This window comes from Varroa jacobsoni, unplaced genomic scaffold (genome assembly GCF_002532875.2).
Source record: "Varroa jacobsoni isolate VJ856 unplaced genomic scaffold, vjacob_1.0 scaffold_934, whole genome shotgun sequence".
In the NCBI taxonomy this organism is placed as follows: domain Eukaryota; kingdom Metazoa; phylum Arthropoda; class Arachnida; order Mesostigmata; family Varroidae; genus Varroa; species Varroa jacobsoni.
In genome coordinates this window covers 45,065-67,688 of record NW_019213836.1, presented here as the reverse complement: position 1 = coordinate 67,688, position 22,624 = coordinate 45,065, and the positions used below count along the sequence as shown (strand labels likewise).

Below are 22,624 nucleotides of genomic sequence, written 5' to 3'. Positions count from 1 at the left end.
ATCTTTAGCCAACTTTTTCTTCTTCATCGCACAGTTACGTCCTGTATAGTGGTCCGCACAGTTTCGTCCAACGGAGACCAATCCCAGCTGGCTGGCCCTTCTGGGTTGGTTCTGAAGACAGAGAGAAGGGGAAGGACGAGTTTGGCCGCATACAAGCGGCAGCTTCATAAGAAGTACAGCGAATAGAAGGTAAGCCATTACCAGCTACCGTCGGCGGGAGCACCAAGAGTAAGCTGCGTCGCGTTGCATTAGCTGGCTACGTCTGCGGAGGGTAAGTAAAGCGACCTGGACGGGAAGCCAGGAGATTCGAGAAAAAGCCGCCTGTAAGTGAGAAAAAGGAAGACAAAGCAAAGAACGAGAAAGGCGAGATAAGAAAGAAAAGAAGATTTCAAACTAGTAATTTTCCCAACGCCCTCTTCACATGTTTACCCCTTCCTTTCTCCTCCCAGAGCAGCGCATAGCCATCCGCTCTCGTTTAGCCTGGTCCCATAGGGCGTCAAGAGGCACTCACCATTCCATACCGATGCCTCCACTGTCTCGGACTTATTGGCATGTATTGGCATCCCACATCGCGGTTCCTTCAAGCCATTTCTCGTTGCCTCGTTGTTCAGGGGATTTCTTGCATTTGCGTCGCCAGAGGAACAAGTCGAGCAGAGAGATAAGCGGAGGAGGCCCGTCTGACGGTTGGTACAAAGAGGCAGGGGCGGACAAGCAGCCGATTAGCGAGACTTGATAAAGGCAGCTTGCAACCTGCTTGCTTACGACTACAACTACCACTACGACCGTTGTACCGGCCCTAAACCATGTGTCCGGAGAGTCTAGGCAATCCGTGTGAATAACGCGCGTTGAAGCAGTCTTCCGGTAGAGATTCCGCCACCCACATTTCGGCCTGTTCGGTTAGGCCCAAGGGCGTCTCTGTGCACGACGGACTGCCGCTTATTTGAGGGTCTTGCCGAGCAGAGAAGAGCAAAACGGAATTGATCAAGTCGAGCCGAGTCAAGTCGGCTCTCCTCCATCTAGAATCAGCGACGGTATGACACTTGCAGCCACATGGGAGCCACAGACCGACTGACCCCATATATACAAGCAATGAAAGCTGGTAGAAGAAGAGCCGTTTTCTCTCTACGATAAAATGGCTGACCGAACCAACGGTCCCTGCCGCTGCTAATGCTACCGCCACTTGTCTTGCTACTATTGGCGAAATCAAACAGAATTCGTTTTTGTTATCCTCGAGCCCTGTGAGCCTCCTTTTACTCCGTGACTCTTCGGCTTCTACGCCCGTTTGTTCTGTTTTTGCTGCTGCGATGTCCTTATGTCGAAGTGGAAAACAGATTTATATCGGGCGAGTGCGGTGGCCCCTATTTCTGCCTTGGCCATCATCCAATTTCTATCTGTGAGTCGCTGCTTGTTCGATGACGACTCAATCACGCTATCGACCGCGTAATCACTGGATAACTAGCGCGTAATCCTTTTATTATTCAAACCCTGTGGGTAACAGAATAATAAACACTGCATATACTATGTAATTAGAACACTATAGCTTCCAGCATGTATTGACCCTAGCTATTCAAACGCTACTACGTTCTTTGGCTCCTGCTCATTATCCTGCTCATTTTCCTTTTAAGAGACAGGCAGCAGCAAATATGATGCCCACGCCATACAATTGCCTAATTATCTGACACGCTTAGTTGATTTGATGATCGTCGCAGCAGCAAACACCATTTCGCCCAGCCAACTATCCAACAGAACGCCTTCATCCATCCATAGCACTGCCACTGGACGGCTAGACACCTTGGAGCCGTTGTAGGTATTAGCAACAATGGCCGTCCATACTCATGCCCTAGTCAACCACTGAAGTGGTTAGTGCGATACCATGGCGGCGGCGGTGGTGACCAACGGTGAACGACCGCTACACCAGTCGCGTTGGCGCACGCTAACTCAACTATTGCAGCTGATGTTGTGTTTCACTTCAGTAACCCAAACGTAACCCAAAAAGGCTCTAGCAAAGGTTTGGTTTTTTCTTTGTTTTCTGAGACCACAGCCATATCTGTAATGGCGGTTACTGCTGCAGCTACCGCTTTTAGTTATGTCGTTTTCCCGCATTCTCTATTGCCGTACTTCACAAGGCGATGCCTGCCACAAAGTTCAACTCTGGTAGCCCACCAACCCGTTCGCCTGTGCCCGGCCAACCTTTTTCTGCATCATTCCCTCCGCTCGAGATGCTGTTACAACACTGGCGCATTATGCTTCTAGTGGAGAAACTCCCGGAAACAACGTGATTTCCAATGCACGCACAGAACAAGTACGACTATGCACTAACAAACTGTGTTTACGAATCACAACCATGATCGAAGTAGAACGTCGGTGGCTCTATTTCGAGACGAAATACAACAAGGCCAGTTTCAATACGCCAGGTGGGCTCAAGTAGACTTTCCTATACTTCCATTGCATCAAATTGGAAGCAGATGCGTTGAGGTCCAGCGCCAATCTTACTTCCTGCCACACGGGCAAACGCATGCCCATCTACGGCTTTTCACGTAGAACATATCCGCCAGTTATAACCACTTGTCGGTCGGTATTTTCCACTCGTTCAACACGGGAGTGTGCACGTACGGCGCTATATCATTGGCCACTTTGTTAATTCTATTACTCTATCTGAACTATTATTAGAAAGAATACAGGCAGAAAGTACTGCCATGCTACCCGCTACTACTAACAAAGCTAACACAGCAACGACTTTTGTAATATTACATAATAAATTTGGTGCTATTCACAAGATTAGAATAAGTAAAGCGTTTGTCTTGTGCTCGTAGAGGACGTCGCTATACATTTATATAATAATAGCATTTAGTATCGTTAATATATTTACTTTGTTTTTTCCAAAGTCAGTAGATAAATATACAAACATCTAAAATTCTCTTCTTTTTTTGTTATTTGCTTCTATCTCCTTTATATTCTTCTATTGCTTCTGTCTGGACCCCGGTTGGATTCTTCTGGCGCCGGCCATCCTTGTGTGTGTGTGATTGTGTCATCTGTCAATTCGCTACGTGGCTCTTTGGGCTTTCGATTTACGCCAACCCGAGCGCTATCTATTTTTATCTTTCCTCTGGCTTGCAATCCCCCATCCCCGCACCGCCGTCCACGCTCGATCTGTCCTTTGTTCTCTTGGTCCTCTGGGCTTGTCGCTATTCTTTGCGATTTTTCTGTCTATTCGTAGGATTTCGTCTACTATGAGCGGGAACGTGAAAAATACTCGCGTACAGGACTCGCGCAGCAGATTCCCTCGGTCGCCAACTCGAGGAGATCCTCGTCCCAGCATTCGGACACAAGTAATGAGGTCAATGAAAACTTCCCGGCGTGGGGTGGCGGGATTGAGACACACTCGCGAGACGAAAGCGGCGGAGGAGACTAGCGCCAGGCGTCTTCATCTGCGCTTCTTTTTTCCGGAACGCGGAAGTCCTCAAGAGTGCGAGGAAAAACCCGTCCGCTTCTCGCAGGCCTACTAAAAGGACAAGTCGGGCCATGACTACCAGCTGCGCCTGAACGGGACGAAACGTTGGTCGGACATTCGACCGACGCGAGTAGGGCGAGTGTCACCGGATGGCTAGCTAACAAATAGCCGCCGAAGGCTAACGTAACGGGAAAAGTACCACGAAAGTCTGGTCAGTCGGACCGCTCGGGCGGATCGAGAGTGGCCTGAGCTCGCTAGGGGAGGGGTTATCGAGAGCCCTATGAGACCCTTCTTTCATGTCCACCTCCTCACAGGGTGGCGCCGTTGCCGATGCTTGTTTTCTTTTGGTATGTACAAACACCGCCTCGCATCACACCAACGGTGCCGAACGTGGTAACCGGAACAGTGTCGACTGAGGTGGCGGACAAACGATGGTTACAAGCATACGTCACGCAATGGTGATACAAGAAAATGGTATAGAATAGCAGCCGAAAAAGAAGAAAATAACGAGCAAACGCCAACATATGGACGCGTAAACGTAGGCAGACGGCAATGCCGACTTTAAATAGATCGCAAATTAGAATAATAGCCACAACACGAACGCCGAATAAGCTGAAATTAACTGCTATGAACAATATGCAAAGCGAGTAAAAACAGGCCAACGCGATTCTCGTTGGTGCTGCTTGAACGGCGACGATGAATCAGTGGAATTCGAAGGTACGTAAATACCAGATGACCACTATATGAAACTAACGGCGTCTTATTTGATAGAAAGAATATATATACTACCACAAAACGACAATGCTAGTAATAATTACGGTGATCAAAAGATCATTAATAATTATTTGAATAAAATCACAGAAGAACATGCCTTTTCTAAATTGCGCTCTTAGTAAAAGAAACATAGGTGTCTATACATGGCAGTGTTACATGGGGGTAGACACATCGGTATCAGTGCTGAGGTAATGGACTGGAGCTGGAAGAATCAACTAGAAGAAGATGAAGGTGACAAAGCGACGACTTTCAGTGAAGTCAGGGAACGTGGAACAGGGTGCGTGAGAAATATTCTCGAAGACGAGGTTATACCCATATGTTGTTAATTTATTACATATGCATAGATATGAAAATATTGATATCTTATACATTCCAAATAGATGAACAGACTGACGAGTCGATAGTTAGCGCCAATTTGAATCTAATATTCGTATCCGGAAAAAGTATACAATGCAGGATGAAAAACCGGTGTAGCATATAAATGGCAGAAACTTTGGATGGCATGGGTATATATATATATATTTATGGGGTATTCGAGATCAATTGAGATAGGACTAGCAGTGACAAAACATCAAAAACTCATTTTGATGAAGGCAAAGCATCCATATCTGGAAAAAAAAAAATAAAAATTAGTTTAATGGTTACCGCATTTTATGCAAGTGAACCCCCCGAAATCGTGAGCTTGTGAAATTGAGTTTTCAGTCGACCCTATCGAGGATCCTCCGGTTTGCTTCTTGAAAATCTCCGGATCTTCAAAAGCCGTGAAGAGACTCAATAATTTAGCCTATCAATTTTGGGTAGAAAAAGGGAGTTTTTAAACTATAGAATTTTAAAGTAGACGTTCGCCGGAAAAATCGGATAATAACTGATCTTCGCTGTAATTCCAAAAGCAAGAGACTATTTTGCCATAATGAGTTTGTTGTTTTGTTCTAAAAAGAACTGGCCTTCTGGTGCCAAGAAGAGCAGATGATTACACGACCAGAATAACAAACAACCCGTCGAAGTTTTTTAAATGAAGATGCCCCAGCATGTATGTATATATACATACATACATAGCTGCCAAGGTTAGGGCTGAGTTTTGATAGCAAACAGCCGGGTTGCTCATATAGGACGAAACGGAGTCCACGCGAAGATCGATATATTGCAGAACTAACAAAGCCATTATGTACTAGAGAGGTAGCTGTTCAGATAAACATAACTGAACTAACACACTAAGGACAAAATCAACGCTAGCTAAATTAGCTATCTCAAAATTAAGCGAAAACGTATATCAGAAAGAAACCGCTAAGAGCCGAAAGGTAGAGTAAAAGATCGAAAACGGCGACGTGGTCCCTTTGCGTTTATGTCCTACAACCGCCATGGTACGTATTTAATCACACACAAAGAGCAGCGATCATGATTAGAACAGCAAAATTATAAGCCTTATTACAATTCGGGTATTAATTTCGCTTTTAATTAATTATCTGTTTAGGAACGTGCCCGTCTAGTCACAACGATTCGAGCTCATCAACGTATATATTACTCGGGTTATTAAGCAGGAAATATGTTCCTTACGGGTATGAATCTCGTTTCAAATGTATTTCCTTTTGACTGCTGCTTTGTGAATGCTACCTTCACGTGCTCTTAAGCAGATACCATATGGTCGCAATACATATGACAACCATAATAATAAAATTTAATATCGTTCCGTTATCACAACGTCTTTGGTGAAAACGTCAACACCCCTTAGACAATTGAGAAAGGAGCTGTGCCTAACAAATAATACTAAGGGATATTCCCATCAATCAATCAATCCTGAGACACCCGTGCAGTGGGGAATGAAGATAAACGAATAAACACAACAATGTTGTGCTCGACAGAATTCGAGGCACGAGGGCACCAACCCAACGTGTTCGGCGGAAACCACGAAACGCTAACTTACCCAAGTGCAAACTATATCTGCCCTTATTAATCAACCTCCTTTTCCCTCTCGTTTAGTGAAAATGATAAGTAGGAAAAGTGTTGAAACGATAATCGTTTAGCACTGCGTTGCAATTTAATGAATAATCAGCTATCCTTATTAAATTACCCTTATTATAAGTATATTTGTATTATCAGTAATTAGACATACTCAAACGCATATTAACTATTACCATCAATGGATGCCTATAGTTACCTATTAGTTCATTTACTCCACGCTAAAATATTACAGCGTATGATAATGTTGCAAAAAGAAGCTCCAATCTTCGTTGATATGATTAAGCTATAGCGGATGGTCGGTCAGTCCTAGTGTGGACCATGGATAGGCATTAGAGCCTGAATATTATTTATTAGTCCAAAATGGTCCGTTCAGGTACAGCTTGCTCGCCTTATACATTACGATTGATAATTAGGACACCTGTAATGACTATAATAACACTTAGCTTAGCCTCGACATCATTACTAACAACATTACCAATAATCACGGACAATGCATATACTAGAGTATATAATGACCAAAGTACGTAGAGCACGCAGATATGTGCACTGACATACTCTCGGCTCTATGGAACGTCGATATCTTTTAGCCGCTTCAGACGGAACTAGTTTTTCCGGGCGGACTTCCCTTCCGAATTCAAGTTGGCTTTTGGCCGGCATTTCCGCGACGCAGGTGGGTCGAATTGATCGGCTTGATTGATCCTCACGATGCAACAAAAGAGCCAACGCGATTCGGCGTTAACCGTTGACAAAACAGACTAGAGATCGGCTGAGGCTTGATGAGAACCGACATTGGATAGAGCGAACTAAAAAGTGAACGTCGTCTTCGGAAGGACAAATATCACTAGCGCCTATAAATTGACTGTCAAGATAGGCGGACATAATCAAAACATAGGAAGGATAAGTGTATGTATAATGACGCCTAATGTTCATAGCGTAAACGAGAACAATTGACTGACTGGTTATCATAATTAATAAAGCATGAGAGAAAGGAGAGAACGGAAGAAGATTGATAAGGATAGTTGATGGCGACAATGATGTACGAAAAACAAAGGATCGCGCAGAAGGATATCATGCACAAATATTAGATAATGATACGGGACATACGCTCCTTGAAGAAGTGTTATAATAACATACTCACAAACAATAAACAATGACCGAATAAATAAACCTTCTACGAACACGTATATGTTACTATTAAATCTATTTATGGCACAGAATCGAAGAATTAGGTTTCTGGTTAACTACGTTCATGGCTGCTCTCATAATTTTGATGGAACAATGCTGCTACGTGACATGACAACAGTCATCATTCAGTTGTAGAGTATCGAGCATTAACGTCCGTTATGTACAGAGCGTGCCTTACAATAGCGATGTCCAAGATGACTTCGGATTGAACTGGACCGAAGTTCCTCACATTGATTACTCTGTGGTACTCGACCGCCTGGCCAACGGAAGTAATTACCAACAATCCGTTGATTCACTAATCACCTTTGTTCACGTTAAATAACGCAAGTTTTACGTTATCATATTTTACCGTTTGATAGAAACGACCGTGATCACCAACGACCAGTTAGAATAAAGTTACTACAATATAGTAGAAGGTCTGGCATTGTAGATAGGTCTATGCGCAGAAATGTAGAGAGATCAAGAAAGACACGCGAATTTCCCTTAGTCCTTAAAAATGTTGTATTCTTTCTGCTTCTTGCTTTTCTTCCCTGTTGTTCGCCTAGATTTGTTTGTTTCTTAAAGAGAAAATTAGGCCTCTTTTTTTGCCTGGAACTCTTGTGGAGATCTTCAGGATCTTCAGACGCAAAATTGTCGACGAGGTTTTTACACTAAAAGGCCCGATGACAGGCGGAGCGGGGGGGGGGGGGGTCGTGTTCCCGTAAGAAAACACAATACACTTAAGAACAGGAAAAGCGAGCATTTCCGTTAGGTCCAAACCAAAACAGTACCTACCAAAATGCTGTAAAAATACTCGTTTATGTTGTTGATTAGTCGTCTGATACAGTGCATGCAGTATTGAATAATTCAGTTCATGACAAATGAGCAGCAGTTTTAAGGTCGTACCTCAAATACTGCTGGACGTCAAACTATATATAAAATTGATTAGTATCCACATAGGACCACTTTTTTACAAATAAATAATAACAACTTTACAAGCAAGTAATAAGTACCTTCCGTTTTGATAATCTGCCTAAGCAAGAATGTGGTTGTCCCTGCTCATCGAATCGTCGATGCTCACTTCTACAGTCGGTTTTATCTACCTAGTTTGTTATGCCTTCTTGCAATTGAATACCTTCAGTACATCTACATACATCCGCAAAGGTAAATGTAGGCCATGTCCGAGGCTAACCCTAGGGGATACCTTTTCTGCCGCCAACCTTATCACAGCTGCTCTCTATAGAGAAAAGGTTTCGAGTACGTCTACTTTGTATCGAAAGCTTTATGAAAGTATAAAAAGTTTTTTAAGCAGCATGAGCATTGTGGTCGCCAACGGCGATATCAAGTAACATCGAAGTCGAGGATCAACAAAACCGCTGGTGTGATGGTACCGATGGAGGCACTTCCTATAGCAGACGAACTGGGTTAGCGACTGCTTGTCTTTCACGTGATATGATATATCCGCATTAGACGATTTAGTTCTATTTTTGGGTACTATTGTCCGGCCGAAAAAGCAAAGCCTATACTACAAACCCCGATTCCACTCGAATAGGAATTAGTTTTTAAGGCCGTCCATATTAAATCATATAGACTATGAAGGGTACACGATGTGACGCTTAGATTAGTCATGGTGTCACAGTTAGCGGGCCTAAATGCAAAAGCAAAGACCTACAGGCTTTTTTATGGCATTAGTGAGAGCTTTTTGCGCGCCTACCAACACACATTCACTTGTAGGATAAATTGTCCCAAAGCCGACTGTTACGATGCTTGTACCAGCTCTTACTATATGCATAGAACGCGAATGAATCCGCGCATTTTTCGCTAGAGTTTTCGCTGCCATTCATAACAGCACCGCTAGCGCAATCAACAACAACAGCAACAGCAGCAAAAAACAACGACAAAAGCATCAGACTACATTTTTCAATTGCTACTATGAAGGCTGCCTGTTTGCTTTACTGCCTATGCTGATTTCTACTCAGCGCTCAGATATATGCCCTTGTGAAGAATAAGAGCGCCAACTCCGTATGCAACACACACACACACTACGTGTAGGTCTATATGGCAAAAGGTACGCTGTGTTGTTGTGTATGCGGGAGGACATACGTACACTCCTCTTATCTGGGCGCAACAAAAGAATTCCAATGAGAGTAAGTAATTCATCGTAGAGCAGCTAAAGCGAGCGATTCCTGTACAGGGCACCCCGTGCTTCCTTGCCTTCAAGGCCTAACGCCAAAGATCTACCAAAGATACCTCCCCTCCACCTACAAAGACGCACGAATGAGCTAGCAGGCAAATATGGGTGAACCAAGAAAGGTAAGAGTAGCGAAAAAAAAATATGAATCATCATCATAATGCGGAACATACCATCGCCTCGAAGCGAAGCTGTGTCTTTCTCCTGGTTGCCTCGAGCAGCCCAACCCATCGAGTGGCTGCTGATCTTCGTTTAGAATAAAAGAAACATAAGAAGAGCGAGACATCGAACCCACGTACCCTGTAAGGCGTTCCGTGACGCCGAAGAAGACGGAAAACCCTCGATGCCGTACACTACTGCGATCTTCCACGATAGCTTCAAGAAGGCAAACTAGTTCAAACTACGCAGAGAAAATGTTGCAGTCTCTCTAGTCGGAGCACTAGTGGTCGGAGTGGCAGTTTGAACAATGTCTAAGCCCATCTGACACTGATACAAAGACCTTGCATAACCCTGTACATCTAGTATCACATAGCTCTATCTATATGGTCTCCTCCTACTTTCTATGTAACTGCTCACTTAGGATTCTAGTCGTACTTGGCAAAAGTTTAACAGCAGGCCTCAGTGCCCTAAATAGCCGTCTGATAACTTCTGCACTTTGTTCATAGCGAAGTATTGTTGTTTTTGACTTCAAGCTGACCAAAAGAACAAAATGTCGAATTTTCGTTTGCGTCTCGTTTAAGGGACAACTATCGTATAAGAAAAACAGACCGCCACTCACTGAAACAGATTTTCTAATCTATTCATCTACGTATAACATCGCAGTGCTGACCACTCGAGGGTCAACATACTGAGAGTTACACAACACACCGCACAACTTTGTGTTTAGCAGGTATCCTAGGTAAACTTGAGCTTCCTTGCCCTCATACTGCCCGCCTTCTTCAAGTGACATGACTCTTTCTCTCTTTCTCGCCGAAGCCGCCGCCAGCTAACGCAATGCTGTATCAACGGCTCCCATCGTATGTCGTTCATAACGACGCAGAAAGACGTGGGAGCAAAGGCGGGTGGCCGGGACCCATGGTACTTGCTTGCCCACCCAGCTCGCATTGCCAAACCGAATATAGCGCTGACAAGCAGCAACATCTTAACATCACGGCATCATATGCGCCGCAGCCGCTGCTGTAGCTTCCTCTACTGCCCCCCACTCGCACGTACCTACCAACACGAAACAATACGACGACGACATGCTGCGAAGGAATTAATTTTGCATGTATTGTGTCTTGTTGCCTGGCTTATGCATAATTAATAATGGAATTCACAGTGAGCGACGGAGTTGGCGGAAGAGAAAGGAGATAGGCGACGAGAAGGAGAGAACATCGGCCGGTATTGGGCGATAAACGTTTGGCTACCGGCTCCGGTCGAATGGGTTGATTCTCCAAGTTAAGTCTGCATCCATCAGGTCAGCGCTTTTGCAAGCCTGGGCCGTTAGCCGCACCGGCTGCCGTCGCCTCAATTCCCCCTTTAGAGTTCATTAGAATTCAGAAATTTTCTTCCTATCCCTACTATGATTAACAAGCGGCCATCATCATCGAGAAGAATTACTTGCTGGAACAATGCCAATCAACCGTCAAAGTACCAACTTACGTTATGCACGTAGCGCTGGCGACGTCACACAGCGTCTATTGCACCATTCGTTCCTGTGCCAGTAATGATCATAGTTGACAAGGCGCGTAGCACTCTTGCACGTACAAGCTCTACCTATATTTTTTCCGTTCCTCCCCTCCTTAGCTCGTAGTGATTTCGCTAAGGTTGTAAATACTGTTGCTACTGTGACAATTTCGATAACTGACGTCAAAGTTTTTGGTAGCATGTAGGGTGAAAACAGAACAAACAGCAGAATGAATGCATAAATTACTGAACATTTCATACTGCCGAAATAGCTACGGGGAAGGGCGGGGGGTTCGGGGACAGTGATGCAACCCGCCAAAACAGTTCACCGAGTTGTTACGATTCGTATTACTTACGCCCTATTCGGTCTCGTTAGACCTGTAGACGTATATCTGCCTGCCGAAACGTCAATAGATCGAACGAGGACAAAACACGTACATTTTATAGATATACCACAGGGTCGAGTCGCAGAAGGCTCAGTCTGTTCCTCTACGAAACAGCCGCCCATAACTCTGTCCATTTCGCTGCTGTTGACAATGATTATGGTTGCCGAGAAATGATGATCTGAGGATGCCGTCTGCCAACAAACAGTTTACATTCATTACTAATCGATGACCATCTCGCAACAACTCTCGCCTGGGCTACATCATGACATACAGAGCAGTACGCGGCACAACTGCCCACAAACGGGCGCGTAGAATTTGTGAACGGTGCAGGTCGGTAAACAATTAAACGAACAGATCGACAGAAAACCTCTATTTCAGGCTTACTCACTGGCCCAGCTTTGGCCTTGCAGATAAGATCTATACCAAATCCTAATGAAGGGTTAGAGCGGTATATGAACGACTGGCTATTTTAGCAACAGTATTACAATTACAGCGGCTTGAGCCACACCTGAGGCACTGTATAATATAGGATTTTCTGCACAGCGACTGTAAGGTGCAATTGAACTGATTTCTCTTCTGCTAAGCACGCTGGTATCCCGTTCAAAACGGCTTACGAAGCTTGAGTCTGGCCTGTAGACATACTGGCTCGTCATTTCGTAACCTGTGATGTCCCTATTTAACCAAATAGAGTAACGCGATATCAGAGCTTAAACATCAGGTAAACACCAGACGCGTGCAACAGTAAACGCTAACAAGCATAATATTAAGGTCCGCGAATTTCTACCGGTCAAAACTGCTAATTGAAACAAACAAGAGTCGTATTACTGTGAAAATGATCATTATCATGTCATTTTGGGGACCGTCCATTTCAAACAGCAAACAAATGGGGGCTAGGTTGTAAATATTAATTCCTCCTATTGGACATGAAAGGTTATCGAAACAATGTATTCTTTCCGAGCAAAAAATACGCGACTTTTATGGCGTAGAATTCATACATGCATTGAAGCCTCTATGTGTGTAGGATGACAAACATATTACAATAGGCCTAAACGTATAGAAAAAATCGGTCACATTACAGAAGGTGTTCAGAATCAACACGTGCGTTTTAGCACTAACATTTCATTACTGGGTAGCTATTGTTTGCCACCTGAAGAGGAGGAAGCACTTCAGATCGCGTCAATTGCATCGGAAAGTAATTTTAATACACATGATTCGTTGGCTGTTGTGTGACGAACAAAGACACCTATGCGTGTTTGAAGCGATTTTGTTTTCGGCAGGTCGAGTCAGATGCTGAATCCGTGAGTCCAGCCTTGTAGACGCATCCTTTACTCACTTGACGCAAAGGACTTTTGCTGTGAGGGGCTGGCCATATCTAATTTTACGCATGAAAAAGATGGAGAATTATAACTGTTAAAGGATGAAACCTCCCTATCCTAGGAAATAGTTTCAACTATATACAATATACGATCTGATTGACCAACAGTAAACTGCCGTACTACCCGCGACAATATCAATGGGACGGCGTCAAATTCCAGCTCCAAAAACGACAGGTTCTGTACACACTCAGCCATGTTCTGAGGAGGAAGGACAGCCAGTTCCCACTAGCGAAGGCCATGCTCCGTCTAACAGCGGCCCCAATTGCCTTGTTAGCATCAGCCGAAAAACAAGTTCGATTCTTTCTTCGGGCCGAGTATTATATGGAATATATCGTAGTAATGATATCTTGGGCGTTATTCGCTACACGCACCAAACCAATACCTATAAATCAGCCTACTATAGACTATATATACTATAAACGAATGTGCAATATATCGAGACTGTTCAATTTAACAAAGCTAAGTAACTTGCTGAAGGCATGTATATACCAAAGGTTTTTCACAGTCGAAAACGGTTTCACATGAACTAAAATAGCCAGAGATAACGCAAAATACCGTAATTAAAAACAGATTTAATTTTGCTACACGTTTGTGACACCCTAGTACCATTGTTATATTCCTATAATACTATTTTATCAGATGCGTTTTGCGATTTCTCATGTCACCTGGGTTGTAAAACACATTGACCCAATAGCTTTTCGACGTCATTAACTGGAACCGCTTCTACAAAGATAGCAGCATCAACACGCTCGTTCAAGTTAGCCAACGTGGAGAGCGTAACACACACTTTGATGTATTTATAAAAGTTACCTTCCGTCTAACGGCTCGTCCACTGCTCCGACGTTTAACAAAGAACATTATGGAATTGATGACATGGAAAGCCAGCCTCATCCAAGCAGATGTAAAATGTGGCCGACCGAGGGCTGATCAAGAAAGCGACAACTATAGGGCAAGACCATCTTCTACCGTCCGTTTGCTGACGCGTTGCCCTTTTTTCGCTTTGATCGATTCGATGAAACATACATATGGTAAGCACGTGGCGTGCTTACCATATGTATGTTTCATGGCTTTTCCCCATTCCATTTGCAGAGCGACTAGCACGTAGCAGCCAGGCGCGAGATCCATACATATCCATAGGCACACATATGCCTTGTCTGACCCAAAATGTCGTTAGTATCCGACCGTAAGTCACCTCTACAGACAACTACAGCTACTTCAATTTTCATCTTACTTCTTCAAGCTACTCCATTGCCTCCAGCAGCTTTGAGAACTTCTTTTTTCGATAACCTTACCAAGAAATTAGTTTCAATCAGGAGTAATAACAATGACTGCCTTGATAGCCAGTGGCTGTTCGATGGAAGTCGTTCTTTGTGTAGTTAAGCGCGCTGTGATGGGCAGATGCCGCAAGACAGTCTTTAAAGCATCTATCCTGTAACGAAGAGCGAAGACAACAGTTCTTGCCATAGCGGCCGTAAGGAATTTGGTCTGCCAGAAGCTTCGGCGGGAAGTACCTTTAAAACGAAAAAGATCGCGACGGCGCTGAATGCCAAACTTAACTCCTTTGCGATGCTGAGTCAGTTGTGTAACAGCAGTAGCAGCGTACAGGCCTGCTGATTTCGTTGCTGTTGGAGAGGATCGCCTATTGCTGTTGCCGCATTTCGGGAAGAAAGGCGAAGAAGACCAGAGAGATGTGGAATTCTAAAAGAAAGCCACGCTGGCACGCGAACGGTTCCGCGCGAATCTTTCGTTTTCGTTTAGATTCTGTGTTACTCCGGTCCCACTCAACGAAGGCGACGATCACCAGTTCTCTAATTAAAAGCTGGAAACTGAACGGAATAGCAGCCATGCGGTGTAAAGCACTTTTGTGCCGGCCAAGTCAGCGGTAGGAGAACCGGCGGAACTCTGGAAACGCTGGGTAAGCTGTGAGCCGGGGGCGGTAGCAGCCATAGTAGCGGCCATTCCAGGAGCAGCAGGACATGCAGGCAATTAAAGGCGGACCAAACTTTCCGAATTTCCTGGTTCATCTGATCGATTTCATCTACCAGGCAGCCAAGCAGCATTCTTCTTTCAGTCTCTTCATAGAAAAGCTCTTTTTCGGTAAAAAAAAAAACCGAGCAGGCGGTAAGAATAGAAAGAAGAAAAAAATTTCGCAAAGGCCGCCGTCCGCCCCCCAATGTCCTGATGGAGGACTGGAAAACATAGCTGAGAGTGAACCGGCGTCGGCCAAAAATAGAACGTATTATAAAGCCAACAACAACGCTCTCAGAAGGCTACGGAATATTGAAATACATCTGTGACTGGACATCTCGTGCTGCCTATGGGCCCGACGCCCGCTAAACTATTACAGCAAAAAGAAGGGTAACTGTAGTTGAACATACGGGAAAACGCTGGTAAATGACGGATAAAATAAAACGAAATTATTCGGTTGTTTCGTTTGCGCGAAGTTTTCAAATTATTTCCAATAACAAAAGCTATATATAACGCGGACGTACACAGGAAATCAAAACAATGTGCAGGTAGTTAAACAGATTTACGGTGATGCAGCGTGGGACCATTTTAACTATTAAAATACACTTTCAATGAGGTAGACATACTCTAAACAAGTTATGAGCATATATTAGCATACAGTGCATATAGTAAGAACAACAAAGCTTGCACTGCTTACGTTATACCCAGATATGCACACGGGTTAGAGCCATACACAAATAGCATATTGTTTTCAAATAAGTTGGTCTCATTGAAAACGTCAACTTAACTTACATGCCATCAGCACAAATAGTACCATGAGTATATACGTATATATATGATATATATAAAAGACATATCTAAACGACTCACAATAAGCAAAAAAGCACTTCCGTTTTTGAAAGCTTTGTAAATCAGTGATGAGTCATAACATATTTGCCGTTACTAGGGGATAGTTCAAACAGATATAGTAGATGGACAGACTGCGTATTTAGACCGCTGTTCAAAGGTCGTTTGTTCTCTGTCGTACGTCCATATCCATTGTAAGAACATGGGCGTGGATCCCCGAATGGAAATCTTACGTACGTATTGTAATAAAATTAGTATTGCGTGTGTTTAGGATATAAGACTGAGGCATCTTTTGTGATCTTATTAATTTAAAAGAAACCGGTACAGTACTAAAGGGGAAAAATAGTTTGCTCCAATTTCAACAAAGTGCTTGTCTATAGTGTATCTAAGAAATTCTCAGGCAAATATAGAATTGCCTTTGGCAGTGCCAAAGGTACGTAGGGTAGAATGTTCTTTACTGTACAGAAAGGAGTACATCCAGCAAAACCCACATAGAACGAATAACAGGAAGTCATACAGAACTCGCCGTTTGACCCTGCGATTAGCTTCGGCACAATCTTGGTATGTTGAAAGAACCCGTACTGGGTAATGTCTTCGAGAAGAAAGCTGGACGCCTATCTTCAAAACGTACTTTGTTCAAACGTACTTTGCATAAACAGCGCGAACTACCGCTGCTTTTGTTGCTGTTGCGATGCTGAAGACGAATTTCCAGGGTTTTTTTTTTTACAATCATGTAAGCATATGCCTAATTATATGATCATAACACTCCTTTAGCAGCTAGACTTCAGTAAACAATAGATGCCTGGAGATGCTCGAGAACGAAGAGTTGTGAAACGGTAACGTAGCTCTATAACAAAACTAAACTCAGGCTGGCATTTTCTATGGAAGCTCTATACAGAACTTTTTCTTTCAGCTTATTAACTAGGAGATTCTGAAAATTAAGAAATAACAATCTATGGAAGGTCTACCCGAAGCATTTTCGTACAAAAAGCAAACGATACTCTAAATCCATGAAATACCGGTAAACTTTTAAGTCGTCTTTAACCAACATTTTCCCCAATGATCAATAAAATCAATTAATAATAGAAAGAATTCTGAAAAATATTAAAATACATTCCCATTTGCGTCTGACGCTTTTTTGCTTCGCATGCAGCGGCGAAATCTGCATTTGATCGGAGGCTGGTCCTCTCGGGTTTGTTTGGCATTTGCCTACTAATTTATGAAAATCACCCTTCTCCTTCCACCTCCAATTTCCAAAAACAGTCAAGCAGTTTTCGGTTTGCACGGGGTTCCCAGTATTTACTCTTCCCTTTCGTCTTCCCTTCTTTTTTGGAGCGACCGGTGCTGTAGTTAATTAAGTTCGTCATTTTTCCATTTAAAAAAAAAATGCAGTCGATTTGTATTGTTTCTCCTGTTTCATTCGACTGTGTATAGGCCCGTTTACGTACACCATCCACAGTCTGAGAGACTGCTAATCACTGGCCGTTAGTTGACGGTTTGTCGTCACTGGCTGGCAAGCACCGAGCAGCGGCTACCCTGCCGCGTCTAAAATTTTATTCGAATCAGACGCCTACTGTACACGTACATCCCTCTGTGCGCCTTAAACCTTCGTGGCCTCAACTCTCGTCTCACTGCCTTATTCCCTCATTGCCCTCCGGGGAGCCGCCGATGTTGATGCCGCACTACCGTTAGCGATGCTGAGAATCACATTCGCCTGCAAAGATAGTCATGCGCACGTGCCAACGATAAACAACAGGCGGAGCTAGCCTAGGTCGAGCAGGCTATTATAGACGACGTCTAATGTTCGCATCTCTCCGCTTTTTCTCTCTCCTCTATTCCTTTTTCGCCTGTAACTGTCCTCTGACTGAAATCAGCTCAGTCAGCCGATACCGGGTACAGCCTGAAGACTCGCCGCCTTCGCATCCCTTCGCTGATACTTCATGCTACTCCGCTAGCTTGGCCTTCCCACCCAATGCCGTCAACATTTGTATTTCTGTCCGCGTGTACAAGTGTAAAGTTGATGCTGAGCATCTGTGGGTTTCGGTATGAGTCTTCTACGACCGGCTGCCTCAAAGTTCTGTGTGTCAGAAGACCAGGCGGGGGTCAATAGGCGCGATGCCCTCTTTTTGCCTGAATGGCTTAGTCGCTTCGCTGTCCCTGAGCCTATCCTACCCGATTCTAGCCAGCACTTTCCTGCAGCCCTCCGGACAGCCCGGTTCGCGTAAATTTAGACAAATCGTTGTAATCCCTCAGCAGTCTGCACATCCACAGGCGCGGCCGCGTTCTCGAGGCATCACGCAAAGGCTTCACAAGCGGTTTGCTCGCTAGCTCATTGACAGTGGCGCTGGTGGCGGGAATTCTCCGTGCTTCTCGCAAATCCTCAACTTCTTCGGACTTCTCTTTTTCTCCATGTAGTCCTTGTCTATTCGCCTTTTCCATAAGATTCTACTTACCGCGACATAGTTCGTCAGTGGTGCTTCCAAAGACATCGGCGTCATATTAGCCATCGGATCCGTCGTCGGCAGATAAAAGCTGGTCTGTGCCAGATGAAATGGAAGAATGTTTGCAGTGACAGCAGTATCTATCGTCATACGCTGATATAACAGGAGTTAGTCACAAGAGCCTTTATATATACGGGCGAACTGTCAGAGGTCGATGAGCAGGAAAGCGACGCCGGATCTAAATAACCAACCGAGTCAAATATGAAGGTGACCAAGAATGGCGAAGGAGCCAAAGCCAAGGCAGCTGAGACAGTGAAGAGCAATCCGTTTTCGTCCGAATATAATTAATAAATCACAGTTTCTTTGTCTATATCGGTGGCTTGCTGCCTTCGCGAGCTCCTTTCAATTTCTCTTCATTGGGGGAGCAAGTTAACGAGAAAAGAAGTGAGTTTATCTAATACTAGGCACGACGGATATCCATGCGCGGTGGCGAAGCCTAGATATATAGATGATGCTGGCTCGTGTCGGGTGATGGAGTTCACGGGACAGGAACGATACGATCATTATCGATACCGTCACTTCGTGCTGTAGGAACTGACATTTTTTTTTATTAAAATCCACAATACTGTAAGTAATAGTATTATATAGCACGATACGATAATTATGATAAAAAGGTTGCTCTTTTATTGCGTTAGGATTTCTTTATTCATCATTATCAATTTCGCCAACCAGCTTTCTACAACGTTTCTAATGCGCTTAATGCTAAAAATAGCCAAAAAAAGGCGTTCCAACTCCTCCATTTGTTACTGATTAAAGAACGATTAGGTGATATCGAAGTTGAACGCACTAGCGAACGATGGATAGGGCTCTCTCCTGAAAATTCGTAGAGCCTCAACCTTGAAATCTTACACTCCATAAGGTCGTTACTGATAGCGGTAATCTTTGCAGTTGCGACTAATGGTGTCCAACAGACAGCGCGGCCAAGTCTAGCCAACAACGCACGCTGACCTACCTGTATACATGACAATTTACTCATTGCCGCAGTAGTAAGCCATTTTAGCTTTGTTGAACCCGATGCAATTTGAACGTCTACCCGCTAGCGCTTTAATGATATTGCTGCCTTCGTACCATGATTACAAGAACTTCGTTCTTCGTTTACTCGAACAGCGGAAAACTCCGGTGACAACGAACAGCAACTCCACTTGCTCTCACAGTATTAGTGAAGTAGAGGTGCAGCGAAACACCTATATTACATATAGAGCAGAGAACAGGGTTTACTCCGCTTCTTAGAACCGACAAGCCAAGCTGGCCTTTTGTTCCCAACAGATCTCAGTAGGACACTCCCCTCTGGCTAAGACAGTAATATGCGTCCCCATATGCACTATACGGCTTTTAGAAAGAAGCAGTATAACACGTATTTGGTTTTACATACGCGCAGGTATATGCGTCAGAATGTGATTCTGTTATCGAAAGCTGTCCTGAAGTCGGTAACCGACTCAGCCTCGCTTCCCGGTCTCAACTAAGCTACTTCTTCTTTACTTTAAGAATACAGTTTCTGTCCTGCGTCCTCCAAACCAAGAAAGTTCAGTCAAAGTGTAGTAAAGCAGTAGAACGCAATAGAGGCACACAGTTCACTAATATCTTTATGCGCTGACTTACTCGATTAGGATGGGCGTATACATGTTTACCCATGTACCGTTCTACTGCCAGTGCACATTTATATGGCTTTGACTTCATAGTTCAAATAAACCGTAAAAAACGTTCTACAGTTTTAATGAAGCTATAATTAATCTGTTCACTTTTGGCTTGAATAGCCTAAATGGTGCATTGCTTATACCCCGAAGCTAGCATCATGATATGATACTAAGATGATGATATACAAACAATAAAAACATTTAAGAAACCGCTTGTTTCCTTTTTTCTTTCTCTTGATTCTCCAACGCTTAGTTTCCGTTTTCCCTACAATTTCTCTACAACACAAATCTGAATTTACACAAGTCCAGTAGTAGTATAGCAATGTAATTACGGTAATCTAATAGTAAGCCATACATTCTATTACATATCATATGCGCTTGCGAAACCTGAATACGCTACGTTGATGGCAGCGGGCTGGGCCAATGTACAACCAGAGGTTATGTACAAAATCTCCATCTAATACACATGCCTGTCGCTTGCACGGGGCCAACCACGCGACTATTATTACGACGACGATCGCATCTCGCTCTCGTCATGGTTGTCCTGCTATACGGCTGTTTTCAGTATATGATGACGCCCTCCGCTTGTTCCTTTTGCAGAAAGGACCGGCACCTTTTACGATCTGACTGCCCCCGACTCGTCTTCGACAAATGTCCCAAAGTAACCGCCGACTGCTAGCAGCAGCCAGTAAGTAAGCAGCGATACGTTGGTCGCTCTGATACCGACGACGTGGTATTAGAGCGGTGGCGGTGACGGCGGCGGCGGAGGTAGCAGCTGCAGCAATGACGAGAACAAAACTGGAACGGCGACCCGTCCACGACTTACTAGCTCCAATCAGCAGCTGGAGAAATAGGGGAAGAAATTATACGAGAGACATCACCGCTGCCATCGACATGGCCCCACTCGACCGGTCGTTGTTTTCGCTGAACTCCACAGTGACCGAAGGTTTGTTCAGCAGCAGGGTCGAGCAGCAAACACAACCGAGGGAAGGCGTCACAGCGCAGAAGTGGTGCAACTACAAGAGAAAATGCAGGGTCCAGCGCATGAAGTCCTGTCAGGGATAGGGCCATTAGCCTAGATGTGGATCCCTGTCTGCCAGCCGGCCGGGTGAACGACAGGACTGCGTAGCTAGCTCTAACTGGACCAGCATATCGTAGTGCAGAAGAGTCTCCCTTCGACGATGGGAACCGCTTTACGTCGGTCACCGTGTTGTGTGCATTTCCTCTCTCCGACATTTTATGGGCTTTACCCCAAAGTACAACCGTCTTCCCTGTCGTCGTTATACTTCTAGTAGCAGCAAGAGCACCAGCAGCAAAGAGAACCAGCAGGAAAAGGCCTAGCAGTTCGCTCTATAATTCTCTTGCTTAAAAACTTGAGTCCTTTTTTGCACTCACCGGTTCTTCTCGCCATTTCCAGAACCCTTGTTGTGTCGTCGATGCAGCGCCGGTTGATGCTCCCATTAAATTTTAATTTGCATCACAGCTACCCGATCCATCCACCGATGACCATGCACTCCCTTACCAAAACACCTCTTTCTCTCTCGTTCTTGTTAGTCGCACGGTAGAATTCAACGTAGCGTGTGCGTCGGCCTGACCTTTATACACGCTGGAGCTCCACCCCTTAAGAGTCCATACCTTAGAAACCCGTCCTCAAACCCTCTCCCCGAATGCCCCACACCAACGAACCACATCAGGCGATATTTGCTCGTTGTTCTCGATTGGCTGCTACTGGCGCGTTATTTTGTGGTTTTATCGTTTGAAAACGTAGGACGGCCTTGAAAAAAGATAACTCAGACGCTGCACCCATTGCAGTCGATTTCACCATTATTACTGGCTTTGACTGGCCACCTGCCGCCGCTGTTGGGGCTGTTATTATTATTATTATTATTGTTGGTTTCTGTGTGAAAGTTGTTCGTTAGTACCGTTGTTATTCAACAACAATAACTTAGCGTACTACCGTCGTCCCAGGAATGCCATAAACCGTAACGTGTCGAAAAATTAAGAAAATGTATACGCATCTGCAATTGAATATTTTACAAATACAGATGCTGGATATTTTACATTCTCAGCAAATATTTCATCTTCATGTTGCAATCTGCCACGGGAAGGCACAATAGATCTGTAGCAAAACGCGCATGAAAGAGATGAAAGTAAGCTTACAGTTAATCGAAAGAATCGATCTCTTTAGTCGTTAATGCACTAAAAGTGGAGATAGCAATTGTTCAAATATGCTTACTATTCCCACTTGACGTAATTTGGGCATTAATTTTTTGGGATGGGTATAGTTATGAGTACTGGACCCAGAGTTTCCTATAATTATTCATTTATTGACAGTTTGCCAAACGTCTGTACGTCGTCATCCAGTTTGTATACCAACTTCAATTGAAGTGACCAGTTAGAACATAATTCAGGATCACACTTTACCACTGAGCACCTAATTTGAGACACATGCTGCACTCAGCAGTTTCGCAATGGAAGTTCACTAGTTAGGTAATAGAATTCAAGCACATCTCGGCATTCCTAGTATTTCATGGTTAATAGTCATTACTATTTCCCGATATAAAAAGAATCGATATTTTTCTATTTAATGTAAGAGCCAATGTAGTACATAGTAACGTGTCTTGCTGCAATACCAGTAATCAGTTTCTCATTAATCGAACTCTCGTAATTCACGTTACCGTCACTAGTAATTAGCCTACATACTCGACC

At 44.1% G+C, this 22,624-nt stretch overlaps 2 protein-coding genes across 13 annotated transcripts in view; one reads left to right on the top strand and one right to left on the bottom strand.

Moving 5' to 3' along the window:
- Positions 1 to 22,624, bottom strand: part of GlnRS (Glutaminyl-tRNA synthetase) — a 94,162-nt gene that overhangs the window by 64,438 nt on the left and 7,100 nt on the right. The gene's annotated exons all lie outside the window — the stretch shown is intronic.
- The window catches only part of LOC111265105 (uncharacterized), a 71,522-nt gene that overhangs the window by 44,438 nt on the left and 4,460 nt on the right, over positions 1 to 22,624 (top strand). For 6 of the 12 annotated variants that reach the window (XR_015312929.1, XR_015312925.1, XR_015312928.1 and 3 more), the window contains exon 6: positions 3,218 to 4,502. The exons of 1 other annotated variant lie outside the window; for it this stretch is intronic. Coding sequence is in view for 2 of the 11 variants with exons in the window: in XM_022841502.1 (XP_022697237.1) it covers positions 3,218 to 3,412 (195 nt within the window). In the remaining 9 variants the exon portion in view is untranslated. Of the gene's footprint in view, positions 1 to 3,217; positions 7,369 to 22,624 lie in introns of those variants that run through there. 5 more of the 12 variants (XM_022841502.1, XM_086970346.1, XR_015312931.1 and 2 more) reach the window with 4 other exon arrangements.